The 18,416-nt window shown below is 40.3% G+C and overlaps 2 protein-coding genes across 2 annotated transcripts in view; one reads left to right on the top strand and one right to left on the bottom strand.

Annotated features, from left to right (window-relative positions):
- The window catches only part of LOC122335481 (neuroendocrine convertase 2-like), a 34,013-nt gene extending 31,498 nt beyond the window's left edge, over positions 1–2,515 (top strand). The window contains 1 exon segment of the mRNA XM_043233364.1: positions 1,584–2,515. Within this exon segment, the coding sequence (XP_043089299.1) occupies positions 1,584–2,073 (490 nt within the window). The 3' untranslated portion in view covers positions 2,074–2,515.
- A 3,271-nt stretch (positions 2,516–5,786) lies between these two features.
- Positions 5,787–17,904, bottom strand: LOC122335493 (filensin-like). Its single transcript, XM_043233374.1, is given in 9 exon segments — positions 5,787–7,002; positions 8,210–8,301; positions 8,709–8,929; positions 9,485–9,598; positions 12,179–12,265; positions 15,387–15,482; positions 16,281–16,341; positions 17,535–17,817; positions 17,820–17,904. Coding segments are annotated over 9 exon segments (1,923 nt in total). The 3' UTR covers positions 5,787–6,118.
- Between the last annotated feature and the right edge of the window lie 512 nt (positions 17,905–18,416).

Below are 18,416 nucleotides of genomic sequence, written 5' to 3'. Positions count from 1 at the left end.
ATGCTCCTTTGATGTTTCGGTGGCTGTGGAGAAGCACGTTGGTCTGAGCCTGGCGCCCGTGCATCACGCTCAGAGAGCTCTTAGCATTCATACCGGTTTATTAGCCAACGTCGCTGAATTAATATGAACTCTGTAAATGTCGCCGGGAACAGATCTCATCTAATAGTCCAGCTCACAAAGACTGATTCAAGTCGGCAGAAGGGTGTGAGATATATCTTTCTTAACCCTTGTTCAAAAAAAGCACGTTTTAGCGTCCCTGGAACAATATAAGCGTGTTATTTACAACTAAATGAAAATATGTCGAGCTTAAATTGATATTAAATGCTTGTTTTTAGGATTTTAGTACACATTTTTATGATTGCAAGAACAATTAGCTCTATTGTTTTTGAAATATGCTATTATGAAGTGAGTGAACATTAAGTACACTTTTATTAAATATTGTATATTAACATACTGTACAATTAAACACACTTTCAGGGAATACTCTCTGGTTTTGATGGAAGCAGTGTGCTCTCCTTGTTAGGTCTCTGTTTGTAACAACGTCCTAATGGATGCAAACAAGTCCCATCCCATGTTTCTGCTCATTCAGTATCCATCTAGACGCTGAAAGACACCGAGTGCTGAGAGGTCTACGCTCTTACTGAGAGCCGCACCAGAGCTACGTCCTTTTAACATATAAAATACAGAAGTATGGGAAATTGAGACATTTGTGAATCGCTGCCGTTTGATTCCTTTAAAAAAAGAACTTCTCCGCCGCTTTTTTCCCCCAAAGATCAGGATGTCATGCATTGCTCCGGAGAGGTGATTACGGAGGAACATGACACTTGTGTGGTTTGAGATGCCTAGAGCTCGCCCGAGGATCGTCCGTGAACGTCTGACATTAACATACAGCGCCGCTGATAAAACGTCTTCTGTTGACTTTATGCGTGACCTTGGACCGCAAGATACGAGTCGTTTTTTGTGTGTGTTGGTATGGATATCATAAATCCAATTTTCTTAAAAGTGTGTGTGTGTTCTTGTAATATCTGAGATAGACAAACAAATCAAGCAGTTTTGCTGGCATCTAATGGGGAACATTTAGTACGGCGCCCAAACAAAATCTCACCGAAAGCTTTTTTTTGGCCATTTTTTGAGATATCAACCAAATTTTGAAACACAGTTCGTTTTTATTTGTGCTTTGGTTTTCTGGGATGATCATATTTCCTAAAATGTGTATTCTATATGAAGTATTGTTCATTTTTATAAGACTTCAATTGACTGTTTTTTAACTTCAACAATAATCTGCCACGCGTCGTCTTTAAAACGAGGCCGAATGTACGTCTTTGCTCCCAAGCTTCAAATTTACGTGGACGTTTTTGTCCTCTGTGGACCTACGTGCAACTTGTTTTATCGATGCACAAGGGTTAATATTTTCGCCACGAGAAAAAAATCAATCATTTTGAGCCATGCAATATATAGTTGCTTATTGCTACAAATATACCCGTGCCGCTTAAGATATTTTGCCCTCCAGGGTCACGTTTTTTTTCCTTTCCAGCAGTATTGCACGCAAGTTTTACGAAATCTCGCTCTCTGTCTCCGCGCAGCAAAATACAGTCGGGCGGCAAGCTGGTGCTGAGCGTCTCGACCGATGCCTGCCAGGGCAAAGACAACTTCGTGCGCTACCTGGAGCACGTGCAGGCCGTCATCACGGTCAACGCCAGCCGCCGAGGAGACCTCAACATCAACATGACGTCCCCCATGGGCACCAAGTCCATCCTGCTGAGCCGCCGGCCCCGGGACGACGACGCCAAGGTGGGCTTCGACAAGTGGCCCTTCATGACCACCCACACGTGGGGCGAGGACCCTCGAGGAGCCTGGCTGCTGGAGGTGGGGTTCCAGGGCGAGGCCCCTCAGAGCGGCGTGCTCAAGGAGTGGACCCTCATGCTGCACGGAACACAAAGTGCCCCTTACATAGACCAAGTGGTGCGGGACTACCAGTCCAAACTGGCCATGTCCAAAAAAGAAGAGCTCGAGGAGGAGCTAGACGAAGCCGTGGAGAGAAGCTTGAAAAGCCTTTTGAGTAAAAGTAACTAGCCATGTGCATGATCATATCTCTCTGTATTAGCGTATATTCCCAGCCCGTTCTCTCTCGGCTTTCTCTTTTTTCTTGTGATGATTTGATGAATGTCTGACGTGGGTCTCTCCTGTTAAAGTGTATTCTCTGAATGATTCAGCGGCCGCGAAAACCATTTCGACACTCAAGAAGCTCTCGGAAACGTTTGAACATCACTGCGAGTGGCGTTCACGTTAACGAAAGACAGCACAAGCACACTTTACAAGCAGACGCTTCGCTAAAAGACCTTCTCGAGGTTTCGGTACCGTTCTGCTAATCTGCAGAAGAACTTCGAGAAAGTTAGTCCTGAGAAAACCTTTAGCATCATTTGTAGATATTTAGTTTTTAAACGCAGTGAAATTCAGACTGTAATGCATGACTTGAATGTCCAGATGTGTTTTTTCGCACCGCTGTACGTCCCGGCGAAAATATCTTACTGTCGATGTTCCTTTTTTACTCTTTACAAAACTGTATATAAAGCAGATACATGAAGACTCACCCTGCTGTCCCTCACCTCTGCTGTACAGTTCGTGACTGTAAATCCTTTTGTGTGGCTCTCCTTTAAAGTTTAGTATCTTGCAAACACAGCGGTGATATTTCTTTGTTTCTTTCTTTCTTTTTTTGTGAGGAGAAAAATGTGTTTTTGTTTTTTTTTCATCTTATGAATAGATGAACTGTACATCATTCTCCTGCTTATGGCCAAACAAAGCGTATTTCATAGCGTTGTCTATATATATAATAAATCTATTTAGCTGTTTGTTAAAGCACCTGAGTGATTAAGACAGTAATTTCCAGCGGGTTGGGTGAGGAGGAGTCCAGTGGTTTAACTCGGTTAACCGTAATTCAATCAGAATTATAAGTACATTAGGTATACGTAAACATAATTCCTCTCCTAAGATATATAAATGTCTCTCTCTCTCTCTCTATATATATATATAGACACACACACACACCATTATCTTTAGTCTGGGCTGTTTTCGATGCAGCAGCTTGCTGTGTTTATTTTTCTGTAGTTTCAGGTGTATTTATATTTTAAGGCTTGACGTTTGTACCTCGCTTTTCTCAATCTGTTTTTTTTTTTTACTATTTTTATCGTTCGTACGACACAAATACATGTCTGTGCCCCAGCCGTAGCGCTCTGTTGAAAGCTGAATGTGATATTTCAGTGTTTTCTCTGCGCTCTGGACCTTGCATAGAAAATTATGCAAAGGTCACATCTGTATCCCGCAAGGTCAGTTTCATGAAAAATAGATGAGTTTCTATTTCCAGCTGGCTCATGCTGAAAAGTGGATGATTTTTGCTTGACGGTTGAACTAACCGAACCCCGAGGGGCTTGTACTTAAATACTTATATTATACTTAAGCTTCTAATGGAAGTTTTCATTGTTTTAATTGCTGCATTGTAATTTTTACTGACCTTTAGTCCTCTTTATAATCAGTCGATGCAGTGGTGGTCTTGAACTGTCGTCTGTTGTTGTGGATGCTCAACCATTCAAGGGTTTATCGGTGATACAGGCGTTTAAAAGCTCACCAGAACAAGCCAGCAACTCTCACCCTCCAAAGATGCACGCATACATTTCATGAAAATACACGTATAATAATGTCAACGACTTTATCCCCTTTAAATATAAAATGATAATTGACGTAGGGAATTAGATATTAGATCCATGGAGGAGGTTTTATTTCCACAGTAGTAAACTAATTGGTAGATATTGATTGACATTAAAGAAAAAAGACAGATGCAGCATACAGTAATTAGGTGACTGATATCACATCTCTGTAGTTACAGCTGTTTTTTTTTAGGCTAAATAACCTATATTTTACCCAAGGAATACAAGTCAACACCCGAAGAGGATGCTCATTATAACCACTGGGCTGATGCAACTGTCCCAGATGCTGTGTTACACAACACTAATATAAAAAAGAACAATTATTTGGGTTGAAATTCTTGAGAAGTGGGACAAAACAGGTTGCAAAATTGAAAAAAAAAATAAACCACATTTATGTTTCTTATATGAACAGCTACTGAGAGATGCTTTGATTCAACCAACTTTTCTTTTTTATTAAAAATGTGCTTTTTACCTTGAATTTCAACTTTATCTGTAACAACATTCAGGATGCTTTTAACCTTTCAAAATGCACTGCCGTGTCAGCAGACGTATTTCACGTTTATATGCGACCAACGATGAAAATATCAGAATAAAAAATGATCAAAATATTCATCTGATGGAGCTGATAAATCTGAGAGTGGCAATGAAAACCTGAACTTCAGTAAAAATATCAGTATGTTAAATCAATCGCTGTATTAAAGCAAACACAACAAAAATTGAGTAAGTTATTGTTTATAAAGCTTTTATTCAACAGTCACGTTTAGGTATTTTCTATATATCATGAGAAATTAATCTTGTGGCGGTGACACCTGACGGTGCCATTTTTTCACAAAACAAATGTAGTAGCCATTTAATTTTTTTTTCTGTTGATGCTAGATGCTAATGAAACCAGCTTGAGGAAATATTAGCGTTAGGATTTAAAATATTCAAAAACTATAAATCTTAGCAGAGCCGCCTGACACTGATGTATTCTGCAGAGGTGGACTTTTGGCAAGGGGGTCCTTTAGAATATTACCTTTATTAGTTTAGTGAATGTCTCACGGCGTTGACAAAAAGTGGGGACACAACTTTGAGACCTTATGAAACATGCATGTGTCTCTGAAAAACAACCTTGCTTTGATATAAGTGTTGCTTTTCATTAAAACAAAATCGTTTTCATCATCAAAAAACATTTTTATTATATGAATGATTAGACCCTTCTCTCTGGACAATAAGATTTGGTATAATAAGACAAAAATGTATTGTGTTCAATATATTCTATTATTAATCCCTCGTAACATTTAAAAATGCATCTAATAGCAGTTGCTGGACCTGTTTTGTCCCATGTCTCAAGTATGACTGTGCACGCTATAAAAGCAACTTAAGTTGGTCCACCAACGTGATTGAGCAGATACTCAGTTAACTCCTCCTCCCTCTGATCTCTTGATGGATTGCTCACCTAGGTTTGTTCCGCAATTTACAAATAAAGCACTACAGGTAGTGTAATGTGACGACACACAGACAACACAAATTGGAATTTTTTGGTTTTGATGTTTATTTGTGTCGCAGTTACACATCAAGACTGTGGTGGCCAATGCTGGTGTCCTAATTTGAACAAAATGGTAGCAAATAAAACTAAACATTTGCTTTGGTTTGACCTGAGAGTAAGGGCGAGAGAGGGTGATACTGTACATGTTAATTGGGGTGGCTGTATGGCTCTATTCCACAACCTAGGGAACTGCCGACCTAGGCAGCATTTTAAGGCATCATAAGCATACTCCCGATGACAAGGGTGTTCCAGAAGGTAGGCAGCTTTAGATTCACAGCCTCCAACGATACCGAGATGTGGAAAAATTCTAAGGCAGCAATGCAAGTATCTTTTGCAGAGAAGGCAATCCTAGAGTAAAAATATCCATCCGAGATGGCAGACGAAGCAAGAGAAATGCAGAATATGAAATATAAAACTGAAAATGTACCACTATTATGCTCTCTGTTTTTATATATTTTTGAACATACTTTGTTAGCTTAGCAACATGGTAACACCAAACTCTTTCGAAACCATTTGTTGAACAGAGATGCCCCTGTGCACTTTGTGAGTAGCTTCAAGAAGAATGTTCCAAATAAGTCACTTAAAAAGTTTAGTTTCAGTAAGGATGGTGCCCTAGAAGGCTCTCTAGGTTTTGGAATAGAGCCTGTGAATCCAATTAAGACTGGCAGTTAAAGTTTTCTGTATCAAGGTTCTTAGTTACCAAATTTGTTTTTGTGTGAAGGGAGAATATGGGGCGTTTTATTTTTGGCTTCCCAAGTTTTCAGACAGTAAAGGCCAAAGGCAGTGGTGCAGGAAGTTAAAAGGAATCTCGTCAACAGCAGGCATGAGGCAAAACCTAAAGCAGCTCCGAGGCAGGAATGGATAGAGAGTGCGGAATGTTTGAGTGGTCTCAAGAAGACCTATCGGCGTGTTTCCTTCTGCTGGTCTTCTCGATCATGGTCTCCACCACTGTGGTTGTCTCTTCGTAGCCCTTCACTTTTTTATCAGGTGAGATCTTCTCCACCGACTCCACTACTTCTACCTTCTCGTAAGTCATGGAATCAGGGGGAATGGAACTGGGCGATGGCATGGGAGGAGGGTTTCGGAAGCTGCCGAGGTCGTCCGGGTTCTTGCTCTTGCCTCCACGTTGGGGTGAGGGCTGCCTGGGACCTGGAGGGGGGCCTGGCGGTGGACTGGGGCTCGGTTCTGGTTCTTTCGTCTTTGGATGAGGTTCTCCATTTTTGGACTTTTCCCTCTCCCCGTTTCCACCCTTCTTCCTCTCTCCATCCTCTTTTTTCCTTTCTGGATCTGAAGGTGTGGAAGGGGTTAAGGGTGTTGGTCCAGGTGAGGGTGTACCTCTCCAGTACGGATCATAAGGATTCATGCCATCTTGGATGGTGACGTAGATGTGACTGGCAGAAGGAGTGGTTGAAAAGAAGCAGGGGTCCAGGTAGCTAGAGTCGCCTGTCACTAGTACATAACGTCCCTTGGTGAAGAAGTCAGCGATGGGCTCTGGTCTCCGTACCCGCTTCATGCGGCCGCGTATGATGTTACAGAGCGTGTCGAAGGCTTTGCTGATCTGGGCGCCATCAGGCACATCCTCACGAGGAGCATGCTCCTCATTTCCCAGCCCCTGCTGCTCCTTTAGTACTTCCTCTTCATATTCTTCTGCTTGCTTCTCCTTGAGTGCTCCAGCTCCTTTGGATGTGATCTCTTTCTTTTTAATAACTTTCTTAGCCAAGTACTTCTGACGAGGTTTTACGCTGGTGATGTCTTGGATGACTTGGGTGATATCTAAAAACAGATAATTGACATAAATGATTTGGGTATAATCTTAGGGTCAGGCAAAAATGACTATGGTGCATTTCTGACAAAACTGCGGTAAGGCAAGCTTGCAGCAGACTTTAACCCAGCCACAAAGCAGCACTACATCGTAACGGTGTGGACTTGGTGCCATTTGGGACAGGGCCTCGTATGCATACAGTCGACCTACACTAAACATAAGGTGGGTCTCAATGATGTGACACAATCAAATAGAGGCGAGCTAATGCAGTTAAACATGTCTCTAGTGCAAAGCATTTAAACCTGTCTGAGAAGGACACAAAAACCAACAGCGAGAGAAACTGTGTTACTCATCAGTTGCAACATTTTTTTTTAAAGAAATGTGGCAATGCGATACGTGCGTCAAACATAAAAACTGTTTTTGGCCTTCGGTCCAGTTTTCATTTTGTTCGGTTTCGGCAAAGAATTCATATTTCAGTGAATCCCTAATGATTTTTTAAGCTTGGCCCTCTGAATTCCCAAGTGATTTAATTTCACTAGCCCTCTCACATCTATGATGGCAGATCAGGTGAAGTACCTCACTGAGAGGGGAATATTCACTATTGAGGTGAATACGGGTAAGGTTAGGGACATGATTGGTGGTAGGGGTAGCTTTAAGGGTGGGTTAAGGTGTCAGGGATTGGTCAACAATGTAATTATAAATATAATTACAGAAATTAATTACAAATGTAATTACATATAGGCATTTTTATAAATACAAGTTCAATGTAAAAACATGTATGTACAAAATTTGTGAAATGTAAGCACATAGTAGTCAAGGCCACCTAATATAAACTTTATTACCAGTATTTACTTAACAAGATTATTATTTAATCTACTTGACAAACCTAAACCATTTTTTTTCTTCTCAGGAAACGTTTTGTGGCTCTCAACAAACAGCAGTTACTCGCTACGGTTCCATGAGCGCAGACATAAAGGTCACAGTCATTTATCATTGTTAACAGGCCAATGCAAGGATCTTAAAGGCAATTTTATAATGTTTCTACATTCAAGTAGCTGTAGAGGGACTGAGCGAGACGAGTGGGCATGATTGACAGCTGAGTGGGCGTAAATCTTCCTTCTGGCTGGCAGCTGCTGGCTGCTGATTTGTTGCCTTTTAAGACTATCACAATGATGCAGTCATGTTACATAACAGCCCACCCCCAGCCCAGACGCTCACCTTTTCCTTTCATGGTTATGCTGGGACTATGGCTGTATTTATAATTGGTTGTGAGCAAAGTAATGGGTGTCCCAATTATCGCTGAGTTCAGTCTGTGATAGTGAGAGGGAAAAAGAAAACAAAATTATTAAAGAAAGGTTTCAGAGAAAACAATGTTAAATATTATTCATGCAAAAAGCTATCGTATTAATGAATAACGCTGGAATACATTTATGCCTACATATCTGTGAAGAATTGAAATGCAGTGGCTAAAGAAGAAAAAAACAAGCTGGGTATATTAGAGTTTACTGACTATGAAGTTATACTGCCACTTTGTGGCAGCAAGAGCCCAAACCAAATAAGAATGACATTTTAATTCATATTAACATATCTATTGTCCAGAACAGTGAAGATAAACAGGGGTTTTTCATTGTCATATTAAAATAATAGTATTACACTTTAATCACAAGTTCAATATACGGTATATAGGGGCTACATACAGTACCCCTCACGGTCTCACCTGTTGTCTTCGTTCTCGATGATTCTCTTGTACCGCTCCAGCTCGTTCTCCAGAGAGGTCTGGTACATGGCCAGCTGTCGACAGTCGTTGGTGTATTTCTCCAGTGACCTCTCGGCCTCTTCGATCTCCTTCCTGTGGGTCTCGATTTGTTCGTTGTAAAGCTGGATCTCGTCGTCGTAGCTCTCTTGTGTGGTCTTGATGGTCTGTTCCAACACAGCGGTCTAGAAGAACAAACATGTTACGCATATACAGTACATTATACCATTACAGCTTCAAACAACTGGTTTCTATGGATCTGTTACACTGTGATCAAAGCTGAATGTTCAGCATCATTACTCCAGTCATCAGCGTTACACTAAATGTTCTAATACGCTGATTTGGAGAAAGATTTCTGATTAATATCAACTGTGGAAAGTTCAAAAGAACAGCGTCTACTTGCAATACAAATACTTTTAAATGCTTTTACTGTCAATCTTGATCAATATAATGCATCCTTGAAGAATAAAAGTAAAATGATGCTTACTGACTTACAAACGTACATAGTGTACATGTTTAACGATGCTGCTAACAGTGGACGAGCTTTTACAGAGATAATTGCATTTTTTTATATTCAGTATGTGTTAACAATTGCATATTGTCTGACCTAAGCCAAATCGTAACGTAACATTTTGGTATGCAGTTGTAAAGTGTTTGGTCTCCGTTTACTAGTTACAGCCTGAAGCAAAGCCAGCTCATTTTCTCTTGTCTTCATTAATATGGTGATTTGGGCTGATCACCTCGGTCTGCAGTCTCTGTTTCTGCGCCTGGAGCTGGCAGAGGGCGCTCTTGTACTCCTCCAGCTGACTGCGCAGCGCTGGCACGCGCCTCTGAGCGAGCAGACGCTCCTGGTCCTGCGAGAAGACAGCACTTATGATCAACTATCGGACCGGCATGTTTCACTTGGATTCACATGACTGTAAGATGAGATCAAATCCAGGCAGTGACTTCTCTAAAAGGGCCGCGACGCTGAGAGTCAAACAGTCTTTTCTGGGAGAAGACGTCCATATGCACGACTTAATAAGTGTTGATTAAAAATAAAGAGCTAAAAGGATAATGTTTTCAAATTGAGAAATAAAACGGCATGTTTCATTGTTTAAAATCCAGCTTGATTACTGTGCCATGTTGATGCAGGTGCTACTATAGTTATAAATACAGTTATTAGGCCTATATTTCCATTTGTGCAGCAGAATGTGAATGAACCATACCTTCAAATGTTTCTGTTTTGTTCCTAAGCAGACTTTCACCTGTCAGGCTATGAAACGGTCAAAACAATTCCACAGACTCACAAAGAAAGAGGGACCTTTTGACTTGGGCCAGTAAACAAGCGTTCATAAATCATAGCAGCTGCACATCAACGCTCAAAAAACCACTCAAACACCTTAGCAACCAGATAGCAGAGCCTTGGCAACCCATTTGAGCACTGCAAAGGCATGCGCCACTCACTCTTTCCTCGGAAAATACCTTCTTTGTAACTATTGCAAGGCAGTATAGTACTATATATTTTTAAGCGATTTTCAGCACACTTTAAGTAAATATTGTAGAGTAAACAATTGTTCATTTAATTGCAGTGCATATGTTTACAGCTCAGCTGCAATTAAATAGTATGAGTTGTCATGTATTGGCCGTACATCTTGCTCATGAATTATATTGTACCGACCCTTGATTTCCGAGGATGGGCAGTATACTTTGTATTTTAAAGCCTTTGGAAAAAATCTAATGCAATTTGTATTTAAATACATTTAAGATTAGTAGTTTTGTATTACCGTTTCAAATGCATGGGGAAAGCATACTTTTTTGAAGCATAAAAAAGTGCATCCATCCATCATGAAAAGGCCTCCACATATTAGTTGGTTAATTTAACTAATTGCACTTATCTCACTCTGAAAAATGATTAAGCCTTAGAGGTTTTAAAATATGGATATTTTTGAAACTATTTCACTTCAGATTTTGTATCTGGAGCAGTAAAACATACTTTATTTGGTATTTTTTTATTTTTTTCACTACCTACATTATAAAACTGAGAAGAGGCAGGATATTTTTTAATTTAACTGATTGTATTAGTCTGAAAGATTTCAGCCTAGAGGGATACTCGGATCGGATGAACTATTTTCACCTGCAAACTCCATTGCGCTTAAAAACTTCCGGTAAGTTTCAGAACCCAAAACTTCTGGTTAGTCTAAAAACAGCTTATATTGAAGCCAATCTGCAAAGCCCACAGCTTGTGGAATGTGCCACACTGTGATGTAAGAGTGTGGCTAAGCTCCGCCTCCTCACCGATCACTGCCTGTGTAGTTCTGCTAACCAGTTCCACATTCATGCCTGTGTAGCCTTGATTAGCCACACCCCAAAATTCTAGCTTGATGCCTGTTTAGCCCCGCCCACTGATTCTACAGCAGCTGTGTTCAGAGACTGTTAAAAGGATAGATGACACGTCTCCGCTTCCTTCCACTATAGCAAAATTGAAGCCAAATCATCTCAGTATGGCCACTTACATTTTGAGCAAAACAGACCCAATTTACCACAACGACACGGCATGTTTTTATATCATCAAATTATTGGTAAAAATGCATTAAAAAAGGATATCCAGATGTCTGTTGTACATACGCTACAGCTCCTCAAACACTGAATAAAATAAAACAATAAAAGCATTTTTTTAAATTACTTTGCAAATTTATAAATAACTTCATTTAAGTAGTGTGAGAGCACAACACGTGTTGGCATAGCAACATAATACTTCCTGTTTTTTTTCCACTTATGAAGGCAGTCTCGTTTAATTCTAGGTTGAGGATGCTTCAAATACACATCTTGTTTAGCCCCGCCCACTGATTCTACAGCGCTGCCTGTTTAGCCCCGCCCACTGATTCTACAGCGCTGCTGGTTTAGCACCGCCCACCGACTGGTCTCACTGTCTGTTTAGCCCCGCCCACCAATATGAGCACATAGTGTTTACGAGAGGACGATTGCAGGTCTTCGCAGATACCAAAAGATAAAGATGCCTATACTGCATTAAGATAATAGAACGTTCTGATGAGGAGGTTACATACAGGACTGTAGCCTAACTTTCAAATAATGATGTTTTTGATGCAAAAATAACATTGTAAGTCAATGGGGAAAACAACGAAGGCAGTTCATGACCCCTTTAAAGTATGAACAAACACAACAAATGACATAAAAAAGGCATCCCGAAAAGCGGAGCACAAACGAACGCAGTGATCTTTGCTCCAGGTCCCCGCAGTGCAGATGTGAGACATGCACTCGGGTGAGAAGCAGGAAGATAAAGGGTGTCATCGCTCAGGGAGACTGATCACTCAGGGCACATTCAGAGCGCTGCGTTAATTTCACTGGCACCGGCGCAGCACTATTCTTATTGCATGTGACACCCAGAGAGTCAGCAAGGGCCCGAGGCGCCGAGAGCCACAAGGTCACCCTACCTCTGAGACGGACGTGGTCGCCATGAGGGGAATCGTCTGGTTGATCTGATGCAGGATGTTTAGATATGTCTGGATTTCGGCGAGGTTCTGTGGAGAAAATAAACACGAGAGACAGGAATCAATGGAGGTGGACGTGATGAGCGGCGGAGACTGTTGAAAGGTCAATTTCATTACAGAGGAGACCTGCACACCAGGAGTTTACAGGAGGCTTTCCTTTCTTCACCGTGATTGTGTCAAATGTTGTGCCCTACAGACGGTTAAATATAGATAATTATATAAACTACATCTGACTGGAGTGCAAAGAAAAGATGCTAGATCAGCGGTTTTAAAAAAGTTAATAGTAAATTATATCACTAATGCCAGAAAACAGAATAGTTGCAGTGTTATAACATATAATGTATTAATGTATCACTCGTGGATAAGAGATTAGAGACTAAAACGATAGCATATTTGTTTCATTTTTAATTATCAATTATCAAAAACATTTTTTTTGCTATGGTTAAATATTCAGTGATAATTTCAAAAGATTTTTGAATTTTGGCATACACAGTAATCTAGATGTGTACATAGTATGTAACCACAGTGTGAGTATCTATAGCTGTAATGTCTGTGAAAGTGCAGACGTGTAACAGGACTAACAGCACTTATTGGTAAAGACAGTGGTATACTTTTAGATTAAGTAGACAAATTCTATGGATTTAGCATGTAATTACTCTGATGTTAATGACCTGAATGTTACACTTTATATTAATCGGACGGTTCCTGAGGAGTTATCATGTAATTACACCGGTATTACAGTGTTGCACCAACTCCACCAACTCCAGATCCAACTCCTCACACATCTCCACCCCCTGGATCAAACTGTACCCATTGCTCTTATACATACTGTTGTTACAAAATGTAGTTATATAATTCATGTTACATGAGTCCTTCTAAACAAAAAATGTTGTGAACGATGTCCTGTTGCACATTTGCACTTCCACATACCATTTTGAGGTTAGTTGCATGCGTGTAGTTACGGAAATCTTACAGCTGTAGATACTACATGCCAATGTGTACTTACATAGTAACTAGATGTGTACAACAGTGTAAGTACACAGGTATTAGAGACACTTAAAGTGGAAACCCTTTTCTCTCTTCACATAGCTATCTTTGACATTGAAACTAGTAGATACCATACGTTTTGTCATGCTAGCATTTGTGTAAATATCTAAACAACGTGTCTTACGATGAACCCAGGAACAGGGTTGGGAAACACTGCTTAAATGTACCAATTTAGGGGGTTAATAATGCACAAAGGTGTAGTCTGCGTGTTCAGATCAGGAGTAGTTGTTATCAGGAATGCGACACGCAAAGCTTACAGTAATGTCGTGATCAGCATCCAAACACAGGCACATTTCACTAACTCTTTCCTCGCATATGTAATATTCACGCTCTGTAAACACTGATTGATTAACTGAGCAGGCGCTTTTAGACGGCATATGCATGACTGCGTAAAAAGCATATGTTCTCTCAAGCGCCTCATGAGATTACGGTGAGACGTGAACAGAGGAACAGCTTCAGTTTCCATCATGACTACTTCAGAAGAGAGATACACTGACGGCCACAGAGCCGAAGAGTCGCGCCTTTAAAGACCCCATCAGTATTGTCAGTGTCTGGTAGCTTTTGGTCTCTTTACTTTCGGAAGCTTAGAAAGTGTAGTAAAGATTTAGTATAAAATATAAAATACAGTTGTACTTCCAACTAGCACTAGCACTGCTAAGTTCCTCCCAAACTTGTTAAGATGTTACATAAGGAAGTCCGATTATTAGTCAAACAAATATCTACATCTTGATTGCTTGAAGAAACTTCTTTGTTAATTTGTCAACTACAGTAGTTCTTTAAAAGTGTCTAAATATTATTTGCGACCATTAGTGGCAAAGATGTTGTTGTTGCTACTGAATTATGCTTTTATATTAAACAGTAATACCAGTAAGACATCAGTCATATAAATGGCAAAGAAATATTATGGCTGCTGGGTCATATATGTGTTCGTGTTGGAGAGAGTGTGTTTTTGTGCTTCCGGCTGCTGTTCGAGCTTCTGAAAAAATGTACATGTTGTTGAGAAACCTCTGGCTTCGAGGCGCTGAATGTGATGTACAGCAGTGCTGATTAAACATAATGCAGGAGCACACAATGGTCTGTCACCGTACGGCTCCGAAAAACACTGCTGACATCACACTTAAAAGATGGTCCAGTGCCAAATTCTGTCATCTGAGTGAACAGATGTAAGATCAGCACAAAAACCCACCTCTCAACAACATCCATAATACACTGATTCCTCAAAATGAGGAATATGAGGAAATTCAATGAGAAAACACAGGGTCCCGCTTTTTTAACTCAAGAAAGTAATTTGCTGTCTATTCATAGTTAGTAGTCAATGTTTAGGTATGGGGCACGACTAAGGGATGTAGTCATACAGAATAAGGAATTAATATGTGCTTTATAAGTGCTAATACACAGCCAATAGACTAGTGATCAGTGCTGGATTAAATACCTGAAAGCCACACTTGGGTAAAAGTACAAATACCTTACTAGAAAATGACTTGAGTAAAACTTTGTGTAAAAGTATGTGATATTTATTCTACTTAAGTATGAAAAGTATTTAAGTATTTCAAACAAAAATAAAGTTACAAAATGTTACAAATATGTTAAATCTATATATATAATACACATTGTATGACTATAAAATATATACATACAAATATATATATACAAAATATATATTGCATCTGTATGTGTTTGTATATAATGCATGTGAAATTAAACTTGCAAGCAAATGGCAGCAAATGACTGTTAATGAGTGAGTCACTGAGATTCGAGAAATTCATTTGAGTTGCTGATTCATTCAGTTAGTAAGTGAGTCACTGAATCATTCATTCAACTAATTTGTTCAAAAATCAAATCATTGTTAGCAAAAAGAACAACGTGTGCGAGGGAGATGCTGTGATCTTTTGTAAAAGTGTAATTGCTGTCCATTTCGGTTCTTTTTCAATTTTTCGAATCCTACACTTTAAAACATCATTTGTGTCGAATGCTTTTAGTAAGTGGGGTTTACTATGGTTTGCCATTCACTGTACACTTCTGCCACCAGATGACAATTTCGCACAAGAGCTTTCGAGAGGGCTACTCGAAAAGATAGAAAATAGGAGTTGTGTTCGCCTCCTACCTTTTTGTGCCTCTCTTTGGTGGCGTTGACGTCATCTTGCAGGAACTGCAGCTGGATTTGATACTCAAGGTTTCTCAATAGAACCGTGTCGGCTTCCTGTGAACACAACAGCAAATTGACTCATAATTGTGTGGCTGTGATAGACTTTCTCTGGAAAAGCGATCAGTGGCGATGCATTTTCCTTTCTCTGGCTCCTGCTAGCCCCATTACATTGCACTCGAGCAGATAAACACTGGTGGATTTTTAAAGCAAAGAAGCACTCCAGGATATGCATTAGAGACTTCACCACAAGTAAGGGTTGATCTTAAACCAGAATCATACAGTACGTGATTCAAACGCAGATGCCTGCCGGCAGCATAAGTGTTCATGCATTTGTGATCATGCTAGCAGTGCCCATAACTCAAGGGAGGGACACAGTTAACTATCTGTTAAATATCTGTGGTAATAAAGTGTGTTATTACCTGGGTAGCTAACTGTTTCACTAACATGCTCAAAACAACAACAAAAGACTGTAGATGACATTTTTGAAACAACTGTTAGCTATAGCACCTTGTTTGATTTTTTCTGAGAATGCATAGTGTAACAAAACTAATTGTACCAACACACACCTTTAAGCTTAGGATCAGCTAGAAGCGTTTGAATTAGAAAGGACTTGCTGTATATTTCTGCCAAAAGTAGCAGCTTAAAGTACAAAAAGCCTGGAGCAGTTTATAGTATTGAATTTCTAAAAGAATGACAAGTCCTTGAGTCTGTGTTATGTTGATTTTAGCACTGGTGCTGAGCCTAAAAGCAGCTCTTGCCTGTGGTTAAGTTCCTGAAGAGCATCATCTCTTGTGGATTATTTTTATAACCGTCTGAGAAACTGCAGGTCGAGAAACGCTAGTTTATTTGTACCTTATTGAGCTGTTCCAGCGTTTGCCGCAGCTGCTCTTGATATTCACATTCATTTCTGTATCTGTGGACAATAAAGAGTGTTTCAAGCACAGTTCTTCTTGCATGTTCAAGGTTTTCATTTCAAGGCTCTTTGCAACCATTAGTTATAGGGTGCGTTATCGATCTGCTCTGTGTTGCTTTGATCTCACTGCATCATTGAGCACCTTCAAGAAAGAACTAATTACAGGATTTGTTAAGGTTTTAGAGGTTAGTGGAATCGCATCCTAGAAATTCAGAATTTAGTAGCTTGTGACCTACCTCAGAACCTGATTTTGCTGAGTTCAACGTATTTCTTGATGAGCATCTATGTAGAGATTTGTTCAAGACTAAATCTTTGGATTAAAATAATGTTCCAGGGTCAATAAAATATGTTGATCTAGGAACATGTCGCAACTCGTGAACTACCACAATCAGAAAGGTTTTACATTCTATGTCAATTGCCTGTGAAATGATCTGTGTTTTTTTAATATGGCATTTCAGGTAAACCAGCCCCTAAATTGAACTTCTTAGCATCCTTCTTACTGTTAAAGTAGATTATTGAATATGCTAACTGTATTGATAGTCCACTTTAGACATTCTGCCAACAGTAAGCAACTTTGCAACTACATGTTAACTATAAGCGTAATTACATTAGCGTATAAGGTGAGCGTGATTTCACCAAGTATGGCTTAGGTGCTTCTACACCCCTATAAATCAGCTTTCATTTTCCACTGATTTTAGGAATATATTTTGGGTATGGTTAGGTTTAGGGGTAAGGATTGGGATAAGTTTATATTTTTGGGCAGTAATGTTGGTCCAGAATCAACAAAAAATATTTTACTTGGCAAAATCACGGTGTTAGCAGACTGTCTGCTTAATATTTTCTAACACTTTATTTTGATGGGTCCACAACATACTGACTTTGCAAACGTATGTCAACTTATTGTACTAATTGTAAACCTACCCTAACAGTCTACAATGAGAGTCAATAGATGCTAATGAGTAAAAATTTGTTGATGTGTAGTTGACATGCAGGTACAAAGTTACTCATAGTTAGTAGAATGTCTAAACTGGACAATCAACATAGAGTGTAACCTTAAATAACTTCTGTTTAAATAATGTCTGCTAATTTATTTAATGCCACTATGGCTGCATGTTTGCATTATCTAGGCCACCCTGCTCTCTGGTTAAGATGTTAACGGTTAAGCTCGACCTCATACTGTGGCGTTGTCTGACCTGCTGTTGTACTCATTTAGCATGCGCTCTGCATCTTTGAGCTCTCTCTCCAACTTGGCTCGATCCGATAGCAGCTCCCTGATGCGCTGTCTGTTGACACTGATCTGCTCGCTGAAGGCCTCCTCCAGCCCTGGAACCTCTTCCATGCGCTGCAGAGTCTCCAGCTGTTTGCGAAACACAGCATTGCGCTGCTCCAGCACTCGCGCCCGGTTGATGTAACGTGCGAAGCGGCTGTTCAGGTCCTGGAGGCTCTCCCAGCCCTGGACGTGGGCTATCGAGGCCCTGCCTCTGGGCTGCTGGGCTCTCGTGAGACATCGGAGCGCTCGTGCTTCTCCTTGCGCACCTCATGTCGGTAGCTGGTCTTGAACATACCGTGTGCGTGATGGCTTCCACCTCCGCAATCTTCGGCTTAGTGCTTTAGTGCCCCTCAGCACCTTTAGTGTGTGAAAACTGGGGTGCTCACCCTCTGCTGTCTCATGCTAGACTAAACTCTGCCCGCCCGGGCCTCAGGGACAAATAGCTAAAAAACTTTTCATCCTGGTGTTTCACATGGGGTCCTCGGTGGATTCTTCCAGTGGAATCCCGTGCACAAGGCCACCATTGTTGAGGGCTTTGCTGTGTTGAATGATCTTTTGACATCTGCTTTTGTTTGCAACTCAGGCCAGCTCTGTTTGTGATCACAATGATGCGCTTCCATGGCCTTCTGGTTGACAATGAAAAATTGCAGGACCTGCTTTTTCAGAGCACATGGAACAACAGCAATTTCTCGATGACAGTATGGCAATGCTGTACACAATCCCAAAACTGTGTTAAATACAGCCAGTGATGCATTTATGGAATATTTCTTACGATTGCAATATGATAATATTACTCAAAAACTCA

The sequence above is a fragment of the Puntigrus tetrazona genome, unplaced genomic scaffold, assembly GCF_018831695.1.
Source record: "Puntigrus tetrazona isolate hp1 unplaced genomic scaffold, ASM1883169v1 S000000793, whole genome shotgun sequence".
Classification (NCBI taxonomy): domain Eukaryota; kingdom Metazoa; phylum Chordata; class Actinopteri; order Cypriniformes; family Cyprinidae; genus Puntigrus; species Puntigrus tetrazona.
The sequence above is the reverse complement of the archived record's forward strand: the minus strand, read 5'-3'. Positions and strand labels throughout refer to the sequence as shown.